The sequence below is a fragment of the Colletotrichum lupini genome, chromosome 2 (genome assembly GCF_023278565.1).
Source record: "Colletotrichum lupini chromosome 2, complete sequence".
NCBI lineage: Eukaryota > Fungi > Ascomycota > Sordariomycetes > Glomerellales > Glomerellaceae > Colletotrichum > Colletotrichum lupini.
The window spans coordinates 925,478-944,515 of NC_064675.1; the positions used below are offsets into that span (position 1 = coordinate 925,478).

At 52.5% G+C, this 19,038-nt stretch overlaps 6 protein-coding genes and 1 non-coding gene across 7 annotated transcripts; 5 read left to right on the forward strand and 2 right to left on the reverse strand.

Annotated features, from left to right (window-relative positions):
- Window positions 1–1,101: 1,101 nt before the first annotated feature.
- Window positions 1,102–2,372, reverse strand: CLUP02_02660 (glycosyl hydrolase family 18; the record flags this gene model as incomplete). Its single annotated transcript, XM_049281690.1, has 2 exons — window positions 1,102–1,772; window positions 1,829–2,372. 2 exons carry the CDS (start codon window positions 2,370–2,372, stop codon window positions 1,102–1,104), a joined length of 1,215 nt encoding a protein of 404 aa, XP_049138833.1.
- A 4,006-nt stretch (window positions 2,373–6,378) lies between these two features.
- CLUP02_02661 (uncharacterized protein) lies at window positions 6,379–7,383 on the forward strand (the record flags this gene model as incomplete). The annotated part of the gene is made up of 2 exons (XM_049281691.1): window positions 6,379–6,590; window positions 7,029–7,383. 2 exons carry the CDS (start codon window positions 6,379–6,381, stop codon window positions 7,381–7,383), a joined length of 567 nt encoding a protein of 188 aa, XP_049138834.1.
- Window positions 7,384–8,356: 973 nt separating this feature from the next.
- On the forward strand, window positions 8,357–8,701 carry CLUP02_02662 (uncharacterized protein; the record flags this gene model as incomplete). Its single annotated transcript, XM_049281692.1, has 1 exon — window positions 8,357–8,701. One exon carries the CDS (start codon window positions 8,357–8,359, stop codon window positions 8,699–8,701), a length of 345 nt encoding a protein of 114 aa, XP_049138835.1.
- Window positions 8,702–14,960: 6,259 nt separating this feature from the next.
- CLUP02_02663 (polysaccharide deacetylase) lies at window positions 14,961–16,181 on the forward strand (the record flags this gene model as incomplete). Its single annotated transcript, XM_049281693.1, has 3 exons — window positions 14,961–15,019; window positions 15,314–15,433; window positions 15,497–16,181. The coding sequence occupies 3 exons, from the start codon at window positions 14,961–14,963 to the stop codon at window positions 16,179–16,181; spliced, it is 864 nt and encodes a 287-aa protein (XP_049138836.1).
- Window positions 16,182–16,234: 53 nt separating this feature from the next.
- On the forward strand, window positions 16,235–17,359 carry CLUP02_02664 (uncharacterized protein; the record flags this gene model as incomplete). The annotated part of the gene is made up of 7 exons (XM_049281694.1): window positions 16,235–16,367; window positions 16,442–16,502; window positions 16,569–16,649; window positions 16,730–16,811; window positions 16,980–17,006; window positions 17,068–17,132; window positions 17,242–17,359. 7 exons carry the CDS (start codon window positions 16,235–16,237, stop codon window positions 17,357–17,359), a joined length of 567 nt encoding a protein of 188 aa, XP_049138837.1.
- On the forward strand, window positions 16,675–16,791 carry CLUP02_tRNA037. Its single transcript has one exon. It is a non-coding gene; the product is annotated as a tRNA-Arg (tRNA).
- Window positions 17,360–17,825: 466 nt separating the features above from the next.
- Window positions 17,826–18,830, reverse strand: CLUP02_02665 (uncharacterized protein; the record flags this gene model as incomplete). Its single annotated transcript, XM_049281695.1, has 5 exons — window positions 17,826–17,956; window positions 18,050–18,113; window positions 18,179–18,253; window positions 18,300–18,715; window positions 18,812–18,830. 5 exons carry the CDS (start codon window positions 18,828–18,830, stop codon window positions 17,826–17,828), a joined length of 705 nt encoding a protein of 234 aa, XP_049138838.1.
- Between the last annotated feature and the right edge of the window lie 208 nt (window positions 18,831–19,038).

The following is a 19,038-nucleotide window of genomic DNA, read 5'->3' on the forward strand; positions in this document are numbered from 1 at the left end:
CCATTGACGCCAAAAGCCTCCGTCGGTCCCATGCAATCTTGTCCCTTCTTGCTGTCCCCCAAGAAGCGCGAGCGCTAGGGTCTGAACATGGTTTCACGAGATTCCTCTCTTGCAGCGAGGTTTCGTTTGGCGGCCTGGGCCCGGGGAGATATGGGAAACCTTCCTCGGCTAAGGCCCCCTCCCTGCTGCGCATCATTCCCGTCTTTCTGGTGACAAGCTGACAGAGTACCGTCCGAACACTCGTTCAACGGATAACTCGGTGGAGATTGAGACTTGAGAGTTTCTGTGGTATGCACCACATGGCAGAGTAGCTGCACAAGGTTCAAATGCAGCTAAAGAAAATTGAGCCTCGGGTTGGTTGGGATGGCCCGGCGCGTGAAACGGCTCGTGTAGCAAGGCGGCAGATCCTGAAGGGATGGCGCGGGGATCGTGGCGGGAAGATGAGACGAAAAAGGAGCTGTTGAGGTGTGAATTTGTGTGTGCCAGGGGGAGAAAGACGGAGAGTGACAGGGACGCAGGAGAAATAAGAAGAGGTCCGCGCTTGCTGGCCCCTGCACAATGAGCCGGCGATTGGATGGGAGGACTGCCGGCTGCCGGGTGGGGCTTCACGGCCCCTCCAGTATCGACCGGGTGGGGCACTCGTCGGCGCTTGCCGGACAATTCCATCGGGGGACGTACCCGCCACAGTGAGTACTATTTCAAGCTTAAATTCATGCTCAATTCCTGTTTTCTATTGTCTCACGAGCGCTTCTGCCTTCTTCACGTGAATCGTTCTGATAACCCGTCGCACTACGCTCATGTCTCACGACAGATTCCAGTGCGACCTAGAGGACCACAGGCCGATCCCTCAAGGTTTCGAATTATCTTGAGGTCCCGTCTGACAATCCCTTGCGAAGAAGTTAGATAGTCAAGAACTTTGGATAGCATCCAACGCCTTTAGTATTTTGTGTTCATCATCATATCTACGGCTACCTGTGTTTCGTAGGTATGCCTTTTCAACCCAACTGTCTTTGCATGCCGCATTCACAGCCAGAATATGTACTTGATTCCATGCAAAAGTACACCGAGAGTTTTTCAAACTTACTACCACATGAACTAGGCTCATTTGATGCCGTTCAGTTCATTAAACCCAGCCTGGACCAGACTTTGCCTCCCCTTCCGGTCTCCTACGCCAGTCCAGTAGAATAACCCACCAAGAGCCTTGCTCTTCGCATACTGGGCCTTGATGGCCACAGATCTCGGCACATCAAAGGTCATGAACCCGTACTTGGGATCAATATAAGTGGCAGCGGCCGCAGTCGTATCCACAGTTGCCTTATCTACACTATCATTCGACATGTCGCAGTAATCAACCTCAGCAGACCCCTTTGTCGATCCGCCCGGCCCTTTCGCATTAGGAAAGGTGCGCGCGTACGCCGGGATCCCGAGCAGCACTTTACGGCTCGGGAACCCGTTGCTCGTGACGTAGGTGATGCCGTCGGCGCAGGCGATCTTGAGGTTCGGGTTGTTGCTCACCAGCGTCTTGGAGGCCAGGAGCTGCGCGTGGTTGCCCGAGACGTCGGTCCAGGGTCCTGTGAGGTCGTAGCACATTAAGTTCAGGTAGTCAAGGAGAGAGGCGGCTCGTCTAAGGTCGATATTCTTGAGCACCCATTGGCCCGGCGGGAGGGCTGATGTGATGAGGTACTTGCCCGCTGGCATCTGTTGGCGGACGTCACTGAGGAGGCTGATGTAGTCTTTGCCCTGCTTGGCGTCGCTTGGGTGTTCCCAGTCAACTTGGACAAGTGTCAGAGCCAGAACCTAGTGAGAATACGAGGATAGGAAAACTTACTATCAACGCCGTTGAGCTGCCACTTGTCGCAAAAGGCCTTGATCTCCTTGGCAAAACGAGCGCGCGCGGTAGGATTGGCGGCCAGGGCCGGGAACTCGGCGCTGCCCGTGCCACCGCCGACGGACACAAGGGTGCGGATGCTCGGCTTCGAGGCCTTGAGCTTGGCTGTGGCCGAGAGACAGCCCTTTGTGCCGTCGACTGGGATCTGGGTATCGGCCCAGTCGTCAATGAGCTTCAGTGATCCGTCCGTGTTGACTTTGATAAAGGCGTACATGACGTGAGTGACGGCATTGACGGGCATCGAGGCGGGAGTTTGGCCCTTGTAAACCCGCCAATTGGGGTAGTAGACGGCGTTGACCCAGCCTTGAGACATGACGGGTTGGACGAATGCTGTGAGGGCGAGCAGGTTGAAGACCAGAAAGGACAGTCGTCTCGGTGAGCTCGATGATGAGGCCAAGGTCGAGGTCAAAGTTGAGGTGTGTGTTGATGTCAATGTTGAGGCTGACGGCGGGACGGCGCGGGGGAGGGGTCGTCCTCGGGCCATTTTTGTAGCGTAGGGCCCGTCCGGGTGCGGCGGGGTGGCCCAGTTCGCTGACGTGGGGACCCCCGGGGGCTGTGCTTGCCGTAGATGCCGCTGCGAGGCGCCCAGCTGGATCGCTATTGGGGAACCGGAGACAGCCAAGGCAGGTGCTGCATCGGGTGCAAGTTTCCTCCTCTTCTGCCCTCGTATTCTCCTTGATTCTCCACGGTTCCTCTCGTAAACGTCTTTTTCTTCTTTTCGCCTTGCCACGACCAAAACCGATGACGGCCGAATGAGAAGCAACCAACAGCCTAGGAGGAAACAGCCTTCAGGTCATCGAGAAAACCTGCTTTCGGTGCTGGTGCTTGTTCCTAAAAGAAGAGAGACACCGCACGCGACTTGGGACTGGTAGAAAACAATCTTTTCCGGTTCCTGATCTTCCCCTTTTTCTCCCTTTCGTGCCTGAACCCAGGGGAGATCTTATACCGACCGCATGGGACATTGGCTAAATTCTCGAATTCCAGGGAAATTCTGGAGGAATTCGATTAATTCCTTGGCGGTTTCCTTCGATAGGCCACTCGACAAATATGTGGACGATTCGTAAGCCTGTGTCCCTCTCGGAGAATGCGACCATGCACGTCTTTTTAGCCAGGCTGTTGCATTAAAAGACTTGCAGGCTTGCTCTCCCCCCTCTTCATCGTTCGGGGCAATCTACACCTGCAGACGGGAAGCAAGCTCTAGTAGCTGTGTGCTCGGAGGAATGTCGACCGCGTTCTCGATCGAGCAGCGGGATTCCCGTTTGACGGCGGACTCCCGGAGAGGAGAGGAATCAGATGGAGTCTGAGAAGGAGACTGGAGGAAAACAGAAGCCCCTTGGCTCGCCCTGCATCCAATGCTGCCCAGTGCCGCCAAGGACCACGCGGCAAACAGCAAAGTCGTCGCGGATTGAAGACTTGGAGGGCACGCTGACCGGCTGATTGCCTAGGGAGGAAGGAGGTCTTTATCAATGCACATGTGGCCGCAGGGCTCATATCAATTGGCATCGACCGCGGGGACGGGGACCGATCTCCCGGAAGGCTTGCATCGCGATCAACACTTCAACGGAGTCTTTCAGCCGGTGGAAAGACCATTTCTCAGGGCACGCATGGCTTACAGCTTGGCAGCGAGGCGTCGGACGGATGGCCTTGGCCGTTAGGTGCGGCCGGTGAGCAACAAGGGAACACCACGATGAATGCGGCCGCGGCGCCACGAGACATGTTCGCGCTCCGGTGCAATTCGACGCAAGCGGAACGACGCCTCCCAAGACTACGGAACCTATAGAGAAGGTGGACGTGGCGAGGGACAGCTTATTAACACTGCCGCGTGTCAATTTCCGCCCAATAGACCTCTGCCAAATTCGAGCAGCGGTCACGAAGTAAACGACGTGAAGCACGACATATGATCGATTGCAGGGCCAAGACGGCCTTTCGCAAAGACCGGCCGTTTGACAGCGGACAGATGCAGCGCGGAGTTTGAATTGAGAGAACTTTACCTTCGGATCAAATCAAATGTCTCGAGATTTCTCTCTAGAGCTACTTCTCAGCCGCATCAATGAACCTTGGCAAAGCACCAGGCATGTCTCATTGCCTTCAGCTGGGGCAGCATAGCTCAAAGGGCCTTGACAGAAGTACAAAGCGACAGAGGAATGCTGGTCACGTCTAGCTGAACCAAATCCCGGGATCAGTCCGCTGGTTTCTGCTGACAACCCCCTAATCCTGGAAATTGTGGGCTACCTATGCCCTGAATTCTGGGATCAGTACGGATACTCCGTGACTGCTGGTGATCCTCTAATTCTTGGAGCAATGCGTATGCCGCTGTTGGTTGACCCTGATCCTAGCAGCCATACAGTGCCGTCCGCCTTAATCCTGGTCGGCGCTGAAGAATCCTGCGGGCTTCTGTTCGCACTACTCCATCACGAACCTTGTCGAGTAGCGGAGGTGTCTTGTCTGCAGTCACATTCAATGTTATTCTGCACTGAGCCATCCCAATGATCGACCCTACTAGCGGGTCCAAAACCTCAGCCAGCCGCCTGTCTCAACGTCGGTCTTTGTACTTTTTTCTTTTCTTTTTTTTGAAGTCTGTCTTCACGGCGACCGCCACGTAGCCGTGTATTTGGCGTTTTGCAAATCTCCATGAAGATCGTTGCCAAGCGTTAGCGACCTTGAGGAGGTCCGTCATGTCGCCAAGAATCTGGTGCAATGTGGCGATTCTATCAAGAAATATCGAATGGAAAAGGTTAGTAAGAGTTAGGCAAACCAGTAGATACATGAAAACTTACCACATACATCAGAAACCAGGTGATAACAAGTATAACTGGAGGCAGAAACGCAGCTTTTCGTAAAAGAGTACGAGGTACTCTTGAAATACTCGAAATACCGAGAAATAGGTACAGTATAAGAGAAAAGCTGACCAAGTTAACAAAGAAGCAGCTTTCTATTCCTTGGAGGGGACAGGGCCCAGGCGAGAAGAAGCCGAATTGAGGAGGGATGCGTAAATAATCCGTTTGAATCTCGAAGCATCGCTCACCGAGAGTTCGAAACAACGGCTTATTGTAGTCTCGAATAGGATCAGTGGCGAGAGCCCATCGATAGATCTCATAACTCCCATCTATTAGGAATGCGAAGGTTGCGCTGTTCATTGCCAGGCAATCTTGGAGCCTAGATCCAGACTTGAACCTCGTGTAAGGTAAGTAATTGGGGTGCGTTGATTTTGAATTGAATAACAGGATAAAGGCAGGGTAGCCGTTGTATCGCGAAAGTGTGATCTTTATTGGGACGTATTAGGGGTCGAGGAACGACGATGTCAGAAACCTTTAGTGGGAGGCTTTAGTAGGGACGATGAATGGTTCGGAAGTGCGTGTACATGAAATGGTTTGGCAGGATTCATCAACAGACTGCTTATTTATAAAGGCCTGCCGCTACCGTTGTGGCCGATTCTGTCGTGTAAGCTTTGGACATTGAAAAGCTTAACGCTACCACATTTCGCGTGTTGTGTCTTGTCCATAGTCACCCCACGTTACAGTAATCCAATTGTTGGATTACGAGGCAGAAAAGGGGCCCTATTAGGTAGTTAGGTAGGGGTGGTAGGTAGGCAGTCTGGGCCCGTGCAGACGGACCCTTCCACCTACCTATACCCACTGAGGGACCGCGGGCTCTGCCCACGATCTTCCACTCCTACACACACGCAATAGACCTATACTGACCTATTGACCTAGTCGCGACCGAAAGGTCTGACCTGCCTACGTGTATACCAACACCAATCGTCGTGCTTGGGGCCTTGAGGGCCAGGGCGAAGTCATCTCTAGACAGCGTAACTTACCTGACGGCCATCAGGGTTGTTGTTGAGAAGTCTCCTTCAGCCACGTTCTCACTACTAGGTGATTGAAGAGTATGGTCTCTGATAGGGCAGGCTACCTTGAAAAAGGACTGTATATTGAATGTATTATGAACTGTGTATTTCGTTCAATGCTTGTTGAACATAAAGGACGACGACATGCTTGGAGGTCCAGATGGACTGTGCCTCCCCTAAGCATGATGAGAAAAGCATCCATAAATGGGCAAATGGAAAAACACATTCCAAATGGCAAGAGATTGGATTTTGCACCACCCTATCTAGTAAAGATGCCTTGAAGCAGCGGGTAATTCAGCTACACCTCGCCGGCAGAGTGGCCATATAAGCTGAGACACCCGTTTCTAGATCTTATGACGAAGCAAACGACGACAAAGCGACGGATGCCTTCTATCTTACAGACCACACGTTGATTGAGCAAGCTTTACAAGCGCTAGAGAGCATGGACATGAAACTACCGATAGTAACATCACGGGACAACCCAAAGCCGAGAGTTTATACTTCGAAAGTCGTTCAGCAAAACCTCATCAAGAGATTCACCACACAGAATCCAGTGTCCCAGAAGAGAATGCTCGCAGTTTCACGAACTCCATCAAACACACGCTTCTATTTCCGCACAAAAGACGCAGCGCTGTTTCGTGCCATGGAAAAGGGTCTTTTTGACGAATCATCCTCGAGTGAAGTTTCTCAAGAAGGCTGGGATAAGATGATCGAAGTCTGGAAGAACACCGTCGACTGTCAAAAGCTGCATGAGGATAATACCGATGTCGATTGGAACGAGCCGCTATGCTTTGCATTATCGATTGCCATAGCGCGCAACCAGAAGTCAATGAATACATGGGCACCGGAAGATATGTCAGAGCACGCTTTGGCATTTTTACTTGAGAGAAACGGGTTGTTCCCAGGAGAACTTGATCAGCAAGGCTCGCCTTGCATGTACAAGGACGGGTTTGCACGAGACAATTTATGCCGAGTTACCTTCGAAATCTCGTACCTTTTTGGGAAGCACTCTTCTCCTCTCGGGGTCAAGCCTGAAATTGTCAAGGGTTCCCAAGAGACCAGTCAGACAGACGATACGAAGTCCCAAAGCTCCAAATATTCATCTCAGCCGGAATTCAACAGGAAGATTCTTTCACTTCTCAAAGATCTCACGCAACAGAACCGAGATAAAAACGACAAGAAGGCCTCTAGTTCTTCCATGAAGCGCCACTTCTGATTCGGCAATACAATAGAGCTACAAAACATTGTCGAGCTTGAAGACGAATGGCTGTACAACAAACCCCTCTTTTCCAGCCAAGATGCTTTGGGCATGTCAAAGACAACTGATGACACGCCTATTCTGGGTGTTTTGATCGATGTGCCCAAGGCTGGCAAAGGAGCAGAGGTTAGGAAGGAAGACTCTCGGTCGGTAAAGATATCTAGGGTCAGCACAATGGAAAACCTTTCGGACCGGAGGGTCAGAACGCCCAAAGATGCCAAGAAAAGACTCTGGGCCATGTTCTCCGCTGGACCGGATGATATCACTCATTGTGAGAACACTGTTGGACCAGATCCCATTACGCAGCACCAGATGGCCAACTTCCACCAGAGCCACAAATCTTTTGAAAAATATTTTGACGAGGAGACTGTGGCAAAGCTGAGTACATGAACGACTGAGCTTCACTTGTCATTCTACGACATTCTTGAGGGAAACAAATCTCAGAAAGAACCGCAGGATACAGGGGATCTAAGCCTGCCGCCTACAGAAGCAAAGCTTGTCGATACCTTCCTGACGAGAGTTCCCACAAGCTGTCACATTGAAGGGGACTTTTTTGATCGATACTGGACCTGTCGCTACTGGGAATTAGATCAACACTGGAAGAAAAGCGACGGCTCACATACGAACAGTCTTGATGTAAAAGACCTAGAACTGTTACTAGCAGAGGTTGAAGAACATCCAGACAGAATAACACAAAACGAAGATGCTTCCCAAAGGGATGAAGAAATCAGAACACATATCCGGACACATATAAGAACTCTCCAAGACGATGACCACTCGTCAATCACGGATGAAGATCGTAGCCAGAGGTCCACAGAGCCTGACATGCATATCAGCAGGACTGTGGTCGAAGCGATGATGACTCTTATGCTCAAGACTGAGAAGGAACCCACGGCTCAAGGTTTACAGAAAGATTCTTGGAAACAAAGACGAGTCCTGGAGCTTTTTCTCGTGAGGAGAATACTCAAAAATATGTTCAAAAGCTAGGACAAAATCCTGAAGATGGCTCGATCCAGCATCGAAAAGGTGAACTCACTGGCTGTCGAGCATAATAAACAAGGTGATTTCGACAAATTTGACTTCAACGACATTCGAGTCGCCCGCAGGTGTTCCAGCAAGTTCAAGACGTCCTTCAAATGGCAGAAGGAGATCTGGCGGGGAATTTGGCACAGATGGAGTTATGGCGCACTCGGGAAAAAGACCGTCAGGCAGAAGAGCCGCGATGGACCTTGAACGACGAAAACCGTTACCGAGTTATCATTTGAAACTGCGTGTTTCGAATGAACACGATGTTCAGAAGCCGAAGCGGATTTATCTGGAAATTGCGAGTTTGAATGAGCTTCTTGCGAAAAGGTTAGAGGTCATGCGGAACGATCTGGAACAGCGTCGGGCGAACGACACCCAGAAGTTTACCTACGTTACTGTCGTGTTTCTACCTCTAGGTTTCGCAACTGGGGTGTTCAGCATGAGCGGTGTACCCGCTGGTCAAACCCTCGTTGGTATGGTGTTCACCGTGATCGTGTCTTTGGCTGTCACTGCACTGATGCTAGTTGTCACGCAGGCGTTCGACTCTAGGACACTCACCAAGTGGCGAAAGCAGGCCATTGAGGCTGTATCTGCATTCTCCAAGAACTTACAGACCATACAGAAGAAGAAGCTGGCGGACCCGGAGAGGGCAGACGCTTCAAGGTTGGGTGGTGGGGCTTAGGCTTCGAGAGAACGAAGAGCTTCGCTGTAGAGGAGAGCTTGAGAGCCTGGTGCCCGTCGCAGCGGTTCATAGATTGACCAGAGTCTTTGCTAGTTCGAGAAACGTAGCTTGATTGTTTTAGTTGGTCATTTTGTATTCCACACGCTGCAGTTGCTCACCTGGGCTTCCCGTAACCGCGTTTCCCTTCGCATCGTTGGTCTTTTCAATTGATTTGCTCAGGATACGATGCCACTTCTCTGTGCATTTGATGCTCCGACTGCATTCCCATAACTACATGTAACACCTCTGGCCTCCTAATTCACCACTCTCATTCCACAACTAGCCCAAAGAATTTGTCTTCCCCCAGCAGGGCAATGGAGGAACAGGTGATTGCGGCGTGATATGTAAAGTCGATACTGATGTCGGTTGCGACGCATCAGTGACTCGGGCTGTTGGCCCGCGCCTCAGCGCTGCACCGAGCTTCTCCCTTCTGACGCGAAGGGCACTTCAACACCCCAATGCCAACATCGTTCGGAAGGAAAAGAGACTCGTCTGTCCCAATTGTAAAAACCTCTTTCAATACGTGTGAAATCGGCTCGCGTCACTGTCTTCGTAACACTCGGTTCTGATGCTAATGGCCTATCGGGATAGACGGAAGAACCTCGGACTCGCCCATAGCTTAGTCGACCGAACAACTCTACTGTCACCGAATTTGATAAGCCCTCAATTCAATACCATCATTAATACCATCCGTAACAAATCGAAGTCCATAGTACGAACGACCTGTATATAATCCAATCAAACTATCGCTCAGAATGGTCCGTAGGCCAAAGTTTTCTTCTATTGAGTTGACGATCTCTGGGAATAGTTCAACATTTCTAGAGAGGTTGATCATGGGACATCATTTCCTGCTCAAGACCATCCCAAATAACATCTAGGACACATTTGGGAGCCCCTCAGAGGCAGACCCCGCGTTGCGCCTCCCCTCACCTTCCCCTGCCCAGCCAAGCTGCATCTAGTACTATCCCTTAAAATGGCGTGATGGGGTCAACATGGCTGGCGGGAGGCAAGGGATATTGACAGCCACCCACGTTGCAATCACAACGTAGGGATTGGTGGAAAACGAGGGCGCAGGCGACGCTACGAGCTAGCTCGCGCGGTGAATGCAAGCGCTACAGATGATGTCTTCCCAAGAGGAGGAAAGTATGAAGAGCTTAAGCATAACCAATCGTCATGCTCTCACGAGGGGTCTCTTCAGGTCTCTACAGGAAGAGCCAGAGGAGCCAGCCCCGCGGATACCTACCGATCGAATGCAGCGGGAGGCGATGGGTTCTCTCTCGAGGAGAGCCGGCTGGGGTGTCCGCACCGGCGCCGTGGAGGCGGAGGGTCCAGAATCCAAAGCACGCAAGCACTCAGCTGCCGGCTTGCCCGGTGATCTCTCATCCCGCGAGAATAATCTGCCGCAATTGCGAACTATCGCCAATGGATGTGTTCCAGCCTTCTCTTTACACGGACTAGAGCGGCACACTTCTTGATCCCGAGGAACAGATATCGAGCTACCTTGGCCCTGCGTTGGCTTCCTGCAACTCTTCTGCAAAGGAAGCTTTTGATCACACCCGGCGACTTGGTAGCCAATTCGCAATCGCCTCGCTTCTGACGGTGCTGGGCGAAGAGAGGAGACATCCGATCACGCGGTTCGGATTGGGCTCCGTACCCTTCAGGTGCTGCCGCGTAGCTCAGGTGGGAAGTCGGGACGGTTTCTTCCAAAGACATTAGGCAAAAAAATGTCGAATCTTTTGCCATCTCGTTTCTGACAGGCGTCGCAATCATCGGCCAATCCAATTAGCAATACCACGCGCGTCCGGCACTGTTGTTTAATTTCGGCGGCGTCAGCTTCGGCGCTTGACTCGTAAAGGGGGTTCGTCACTCCGTGTTTGACTGCTGTCACTCGCAAGTCGCAGAGCAGAGGAGACGACACGTCTTGGCAAATCAATGCTGTTGCGGATCTTGAAACCTTCCAATCGCCCATGCTTCAGGTACGACGGTCTTGGCGTCCCATCGGGGCATCCGGCGGAAACATGAAGACAAGAGGGAAGACGAGGCTGCAAAAAAGGATGTTAGAGAGCTGAATTTCGGCGGGGCTCCGCAAAGAATTGGGACCCTTTGGAGTTGTCCGCCTTGACAAGCGTCTTGGGAGATGGAGACGAGAGGAGTCCCCTCACCCAAAGTTGGCTCGCCGGCCGTCGATCTCGGGCGTCGTTAGTCCTCCGTATTCCGAGTACCACTCTGGGAGAGTCTGGGGTTCCGTTTTTTGAATACGATGCGACGGCGCTGGCCAAGCAGCTTAGCAGAGCGGCGCCGTTCCCAGTGAGCGCATCCGTATTTCTGTTACTGCCAATGAGACTTGAGCAGTTCAGCTGGGCAAAAACACCACGATTTCTTACGAGACCAGATCTTTGACGATGCGCCGCCTGACGTGGCCATGCATCGTGACGAAGAGCAGGGAACATCGCTACCACTTTCCGGCTGACGTCAAGGCCGCCCCGCGGGAGAGAACCATGTCTCGTCAGCTCATGGATTGCTCCATGTGTCTCAGTCAGAGAAAATCAGTTATCCCGAAGATGGCGAGAGTGCTGTCTTGGGAGTCCCACACCGGGCCCGCTCAAAGGCGACGAGCGTCATCTCCCCAGATATCATCGCGCACCTTCAGCGTCGCATCGCAGCTGGGGAGTGTTTGCTTCAAACTTTCAAGGTGGTCTGGAAGAACAAAAAACAGGGACCTGTCACTGGATGGAGCTGCAGGCTGACGAGCGTTTCGGTGTAGTGGATGAATAAACGTCGGCTCATTTATCTGCACAATTGACAAAAGTTCATACAGAGCAGTAGAAAAAAGCCTCTTCCGTTGGTTGTGCTTCTAGCCGTCGATCATGAACCTGAGCTCAGCGACTTGCATCGGCAATGTACTCTGCGGTCAGTCAAGCGGTCAGGCTGCCCGGGAGGTGGGCAAGATGAGATGCCGCGCCGGGTCAGCACATACCTCCATCCATCTTCTTCTCGTCTCTTTCGCCTCCCTTGCGCCCGACTATTGCTTGCTTCAGAATGGACTCAACCAGCGGTTGAGTGATCGCGGACAGTGATGCGAGAGAAACAGAACCAACAAAGCGATGCCCGCGATGCGACGTACGACACGACGCGGGGTTCCGGCAGGCTGGGGTATTCCTAGTCTACTGGGTCTTCTGGGGTCCTCTAGCTTTTTACAGCCAAGACCCAAGCATCTTGGCTCCCCCCTCTAAAGATGGAAAAGACGAAAGATTGGGATCCCACGTCCCCTGTAGGATACGGGTTGCGGCGGCGTCGGAGACTTCTCATGGAGCACTGGGTTGGTCCCAGTATAATGGTTCCTATTCTACCGGCCCTGTCTCTCCAAGACTCTCCAAGACCAGATTGATTAAGCAACCACCCCCAGTCACAGGGCCTGTCAAGACTTCAGGACAGTCCCAAGAATCGAACTCTATCAGCAGACCTCGCTCAACCTGCACGGCAGAAACGAGTTCGTCCCTTTTGTCGCGCCGTGAATCGTGGCGCTGCGCACTATGCTTGTTTCAGCCTCTGTCTCCGAGCACCGGCCATTTAATTCTCGCTCTCTATAGCTTTTGTGTAGGGAGACAGTTTGGACATAGGCTGCGGACGACGATGAAGCGGGCTCTGCATGGGTCTGCAGCAGTAAAGCGAGGAACGCGACGTGAACAACTCCCGACGGTCCTCGAGGACATGCGTTTCCACGGGGCGCAATGTGGTGAACAGGGGTCCTTTTCTGACCGGTCTGTCAGCAGCTGCATCATGGGGAGCACTCCTCTCTTCTCTCACTCAACTTTTCTCAAGCTCTTATTCAACGAGTCCGGCGGTCGCATTGCCAAGCCACTATGCACCGAGAGACCCGATCATGACAGGGGACCATCAGAAAGAAACTGTCAAGGAAGGCCTGGGCCGCTGAGACTCGGCTTTGCTGTCTGCCCATCTTCTCTGATGGGGGGTGAACAACAGCAGTAGCTGACGGACGAGACCACGACAGGCCAAGCTTCATCGTCACAACATGACAAGTTCTGAAGGCGGGAAGCGCACTCGTTGCTCAATGCGCCTAGGCGGCGGCGCAGGAAGAGAAAGAGAGAGCCAAGATATCGTCGTCTTACGCGGGGCCATTCCGATATTTCAGGGTTCTCGAGGTCACGCTGTACGGCGTTCATAGGGCCATGAGGTCCCATCCTACGAGAATTGACGACACCCCCCCCCAGTTCCTGCATCGCAGCAAAGTTCCACGACGTCCTCGTATTTCACGCCCGGCCGAGAGATGGGTTCCCCTAAGGGCTTTGGACGATCGCCATCCAGAGAGACTCCAGAGAGCCCATCTGCGAGCCAGTCGCAGTCTGCGGTTGGGCCTTGGCACACGTCCCTGGTGCATTGGGCATGCCTGGCTTAAGTTCAGAGTCAACAAATGGAAGACAAAAAGTGAGAGCATGCGAACAGGTTCATCCTCTCGCTCAGCGACTCAGCAACTCAGCTCCGTTGTCGTCTTACCACACCAGCCAGGGGTCGTCCCCCTCTCCTTCGTCCACTTCCGTCCCTCCCTCTTCCAAGTCCATCCCCCCCCCCCTCGCGCGCGCGCGTGTGTGCGTGAGAGACACAAAACTGTGAGCAGCGTGGCAGCTAGGTACTATCAAATGCTAAGCGCTTTCCGTATTCCGCCCCAGGCAGACGGACAACGACTCGCACTAGCACGATGTAACTTAATCCTCAGCGCAGTGCCCTACTGGGAAGCGACGTCGAGGTAATCGGCGGGACGATCTATGGTTATCCGCGAGGGTGGAGAGGTTGGCAGGCATTCGGATCCCCAGCCTCCACGCTTCCGCAGCCCGTGGTGGTATTCCTGGAAATCCTGGAGACGCTTGACGGCCCTAAGGGCAATTAAGCCCCAGAGACATGGCAGAGAGCCAGAGAGAGAGCCTCGTTCGGCATTTCTCCGTCTTTGCTATTGCCGGATCACCTCAGCACCAGCAGTACCGCGCCACAATGCAACAGTCTGTGTCGTTGCTGTTGCTGCTGCCTCCAGTATTGAGCGAATCGAGTCGCCTTTCTTTCTCGGGCCGTTTACTTTCCATCTGCAGAAAGCACACGCCTTTCTTCTGCGACCAGGTCCTGGTTCCCGTGCTGCGACGAAAGGGGGCCCCTTCGATTCTTCGAGGGGAACCCCTCGTTACAGTATCGGAAACACGTTTTCATTCTTTCTCTCTCGTCGAGGACGCGCACCACGTTTCTGTCCATTTTGGCGTCTTCGTCTTCTTCTGGGCGGAAAAAGACCCCCAGCCTCGAAGAAAACACCACATGCGCGGCCTTTGTCCCGCAACGGCGCCCCAATAGCTTTGCAACCAAAGCAAGACAAACCTCAAAGGTCCATCCCGAGACAGTATCGAGCGGCGCTTGTGGCTGACTCCACCCCGTTTACCTCTGGCTGAACGCTCGCAACTTGGTTCGTCGTGGGCGTAAATAGGTACCTCGCAGGTCTGCACCAAAAGCTTACCGTTTTGCTTGGCTCCGTTCACGCCACATCCCAGCCATCTCCGATGTGCTGCCCAACCTGCCTGGTTTTTCCATCTTTCGCTGCTACATGGACATTATGGCGCTCTGGTTGCGCCGCCGTTCGGGCGAAAGCAACTGATACCTTTTTCGAGCAGGAAACCTGGTCGAGGATGACAGAATGACAGACGTCTCGAGCCAGCGCTCGAGCTGTTCCCTTCCATCCACATCCCGAAGTACCTACATGCGTTACGATTTCCCTTTTTCTTGCTGGTCGCCTCTTTTTTTTTTTTTTTTTGCAAAATACCCTGTTCTGCGTCTGCCTACAGGAGGGTGATCCCTTCCGTCCAGTCAGCTTACATGCTTCTAAGCCTCTTGACGTCAAAACGCGCCGGGGATCTTCTCCCCCCACGGCACATCATCAGTCCCCGTCGTTGCTCTCAAGTTACCCTGCCCATCATCATACCTGCAGCACCGTGGTTCGTATCGGAGCCTCATCGGGTGCTATTCCTCGTGCCCGCCAAGGCTCTATGGCAGCCTAGGGCTGAGCGGCCAGTCCGTCGTAAGGACGATGGCACGCGAAGGACGAGGGGCAAGCAAGTGCTGCTGCTGCGCGATCCGAAAGGCGGGATGAATGGATGGATAGATGGATGGATGGGGCACCGTCTTTGGTCCGCAGTCGTCCCGTTTTCTCAAACCCACTCCCACGATGAGGCAGGTTGACTATCCAGTCCGTCCACCACCCCGCCGCCAGGCTGTGCCGTGCGGGTTCTCTACCTTCTAGCGTATTTCTCATTAGACTCTATTCTAGGTACGGAGATGGGTCGACCCATACGTGAACTCTTGGCTTGGGCCCAGCTTCAACTTTGACCGTCAACTGTTCCATGTTTCCCTGTTCAAACCTATCTCCGTTGCGTCCCAAGTTTGGGTCATATAAGTCGTCTTTTCCCCCTCCCCTTCTACCCAACCTCTCGACTCTACTTCATCCTACATCCAGCACTCACAGCCAAGATCAATCAAGCATCTTGTAGCTTAATATCTACTCACGTCCGAGTCCCCCAGTTTCACTGACATCTCATCCTTCCCTGTCACTCAACCTCCCCCTACTCATCAGCCAACCGATACCATGCATTTCTCAACTGTTGTTGGCGCCGCTGCACTGGCTACCCTCGCCAACGCAAGGTACGTTCCCGCTCACCCTTCTTGGCCTCGGACACAGACATGAAACTGACATCACTCTCACAGCCCTCTCGTCCGCCGTCAAGGTCCCGCCGTCGGCCAGGTTATCTCCAAGTGCACACAGAACGGCGTCGTCGCCCTCACCTTTGACGATGGCCCCTTCACCTACACCTCCCAGCTGCTCGACACCCTCGCCGCAAACAACGTCAAGGCCACCTTCTTCGTCAACGGCAACAACTGGGGCAACATCGAGACGGCACCCGGCCCGGACAACATCCGCCGCATGAAGGCCGAGGGCCACCTCGTCGGTTCCCACACCTACTCCCACCCGGACCTGAGCACCCTCTCCTCGGCGGACCGCATCTCTCAGATGACCCAGCTCGAGGACGCAACCCGCCGTATTGCCGGCTTCGCGCCCAAGTACATGCGCGCGCCGTTCCTCTCCTGCGACGCCGCATGCCTGAGCGATATGGCCAGCCTGGGCTACCACGTCATCGACACCAGCCTCGATACGAAGGATTACGAGAACGACACCCCCGAGACCACGCACATCTCGGCTGAGAAGTTCAACAACGAGCTCAGCGCCGACGCCGCGGGCAACAGCTACATTGTTCTCTCCCACGACGTCCATCAGCAGACTGTCGTTTCTCTGGTCCAGAAGATGATCGACAACCTCAAGTCCAAGGGATACCGCGCCGTCACCGTCGGAGAGTGCCTCGGCGACGCTCCCGAGAACTGGTACAAGGCCTAGAGTCCCTGTGCCTCGTGGTGAAAGTTCGTGAGAAGAGTGAGAAATTGGTAAAAATGGCATGGAGCATCGCATTGAGAATTTCTGGACAAGGTTTCGTTGGATTACACTTGCTTGTTTCCGCCGGCTATGCGTACATACACACATGGGTGGATATACCAGGGACACCCCATCGGCGCACGTCATTTCGTGGAGATACCAATGTTTAATCAAATTACTAGTACCTCGTATAAGTCTTTCAGCGTGTTTGCGTCGTGCATCAGTCTTTAACCCCCGGCCACTCATCAGTTTCTTCCCGCCCGGGCTGATGGTCTCAATTCTCGTGTAAGTCAGATAAGGCAGCCCCGCCACCACGTTGTCTTCACAACCTAAGACTACACCCGCCTCGAGACCACAACCCCGACATCTCTGCATCTCACTCTACGCAATTCATTATGAGACTATAGTGTACCGTTTCACTTCCGTCGATGAGTAGGCAATTATCTCAGTTCGCTTCGGTCCGGTGGCTCAACTGATAAGGCGTCTGACTTCGGTTTACTTCGCGAATAGAGAAATCCCCATGGATTTTCGGAATCGGATCAGAAGATTGCGGGTTCGAGCCCCGTCTGGATCGAATTGATCAAGTACTGCCTGGTGTCAGCATATGCGTGACTTGATTTCTTTCTTTTTTCTTCTCTTTTAACGCCAGCGAGGGATCGTATGGCCGTAAGGGTTTAATTAGCCTTTTAGGTTCTGATGGTGTTGCGGGAAGTCTCATGGTTGACCGACTTTTGCCTTTCTTTGTCTTGCACATTCTGTCAGGCCGAAAAGACGCCCCTCAATGTAATTGTGTACCGTACACACATATGCTAAGGTAGTCCTAACCTCTCGCCTGGATCTTACTCTTGAGCGTGTTGAGCCCACGATTCCACGAAAGCCCTCGGGGCACGCCGGTTGCATAGGAAAGGCAAGCAAGTGACGAGAAATCAACAAAACAGTATTCGATGCGCAGTCAGGAAATATAGCGCATTAGACCTTGACCTCTGAGCTTCTTCATCTGAAGTTGCTCACCTGCCGATCGCAGAGCTAATGCGCTGTTCCTGGTGGCTTGGAAGGAATCTGACCCGTCAGGATCCCATGTGCTCTCTCACACATGTCTCACGTCGCTCGAATCAGCTATATCTCGAGCGTGCTTACCATAAGGCTCGGACGCTAGCTGCTTCCGCCCGCTCATATTTTCTGTGTGTTATGATTTAGGATAGGCGTAGAGAACCCGAAGATGACAGGCTACTGGGGCCTTTCTCTTAGTACCTACAAAGAATAAGTCAAAATACTCAAGATTTTCGCCAAGACACAGCTCAGTAGGTTGAAAGATTATCTGAAAAGAACTTGAGCATGGTTAAGAGACTAGTCTATATCAAATGTCAGATTATACAGATCAATTGCCTTCCTTCGAGATACTCTTCGCAAGGGAATTCGTTCTCTCCTTCTTGCCGAATCAGAGCGTTTTCCTTTGCCGGCCCAGTCAACAAATGAGCTATTACAAGGCGTCGAAAAAGGCACCTTTCCTTGTCCTGCATTTCGAACAACAACATCGAAAGCTCGTAATCGTATATTTCATCGGTCCACTCATTGGTTTCAAGGTCAAAACCGTGAACCTCTTGCTACTTAGCAGGGCATGCAGTACAGTATTGAGTTGTCGTTCTGCTCGTCAAATTTGTCAAGGAACATATCCAACTTGACGTGGTTCTCGCGTTTTTCCTCTCTAGGATTTAGCCCGTTGACTACTATGTTCCAGACTTATTTATGATGGTCATCGTCTCTCCTGTGCGGCCCTTCGCGACGGTAAAGTTTCATTTGCTTCAATATACCCCACAAACGTAGCCACCCACCAGAGGTTAGGCCGGTCTTTTCGTCAGTTACGTACTCAATTTGGTAATCCTCAACCTTGATGAGCTAATGATCTGGCTTATACAGTCTGCCTGGTGCGACAGGGACGTCTACGGCGGCCCAAGACTAACTGGGAGCCCTATAGGCGATAGGCGGTGAGCCAGAAGGAGTAGACACAGTAAGCACTCTTCAAAGGAGCTCCGATTCTAGGTAGCGACGCCACATGCCTGCGATGTGTTCATCTCCAAGCACCTTCATCATCTCCTTAACTATTGCAGAGAGAGCAATCATTCTGTCGCTGGGGAACGTGATCTTGCAGCTAGTGTATGTGACTACGATTTTGCACCAGCAATCGTATGCTTTTCGTGTGCTTTTCGTCTTTCCGCGGGCCTCGTTGTCGTCAAGCTGAAGATCCTCGATACGCGGACCTTCGTAGGGATCCTTGACAGGAATATCCGGGGGCCATATCTCCGCCGCACGACCTGACCGGCAACTCCAAAACACCTGACGCTCGCCGAAAGACACAACACGCCGAGAAACAAGGAGTTTTTGAAATACCAATGCCCTGGTGTTGACATGGGCTCGCCTGGCCTCCTCCTCCCAGAAATTCGCATCGACCAGATAACATGGATTTGTCTGACCTCCGAAGGTGTAAGTCAAAGCACCCACTTTTGGGCACCCCCCCCTTTTGGGCACCCCCAAAAATCCCTCCCAGCCACCATATTAAAACCCTACCTATTATTTCAATTCAACATAACAATTACAAAAATTGTCTAAATGCATTCCTTTTTAGCATACTTACTGATTAATAAGTAATAGTATTATATACTAAAAATAAGCTCTAATAAGTACTTAATACTATTAGAAACGGTCTCTCTATTAAAAGGGCCTCGATTAAGTTCGGGGTTCCTAGGATAACACTTTAGGGTCGAAGGAGAGGCCACTAGACGAGGGCGAGGGTATTCGCAGAGCTTTAGAGGCTTCTTTTATA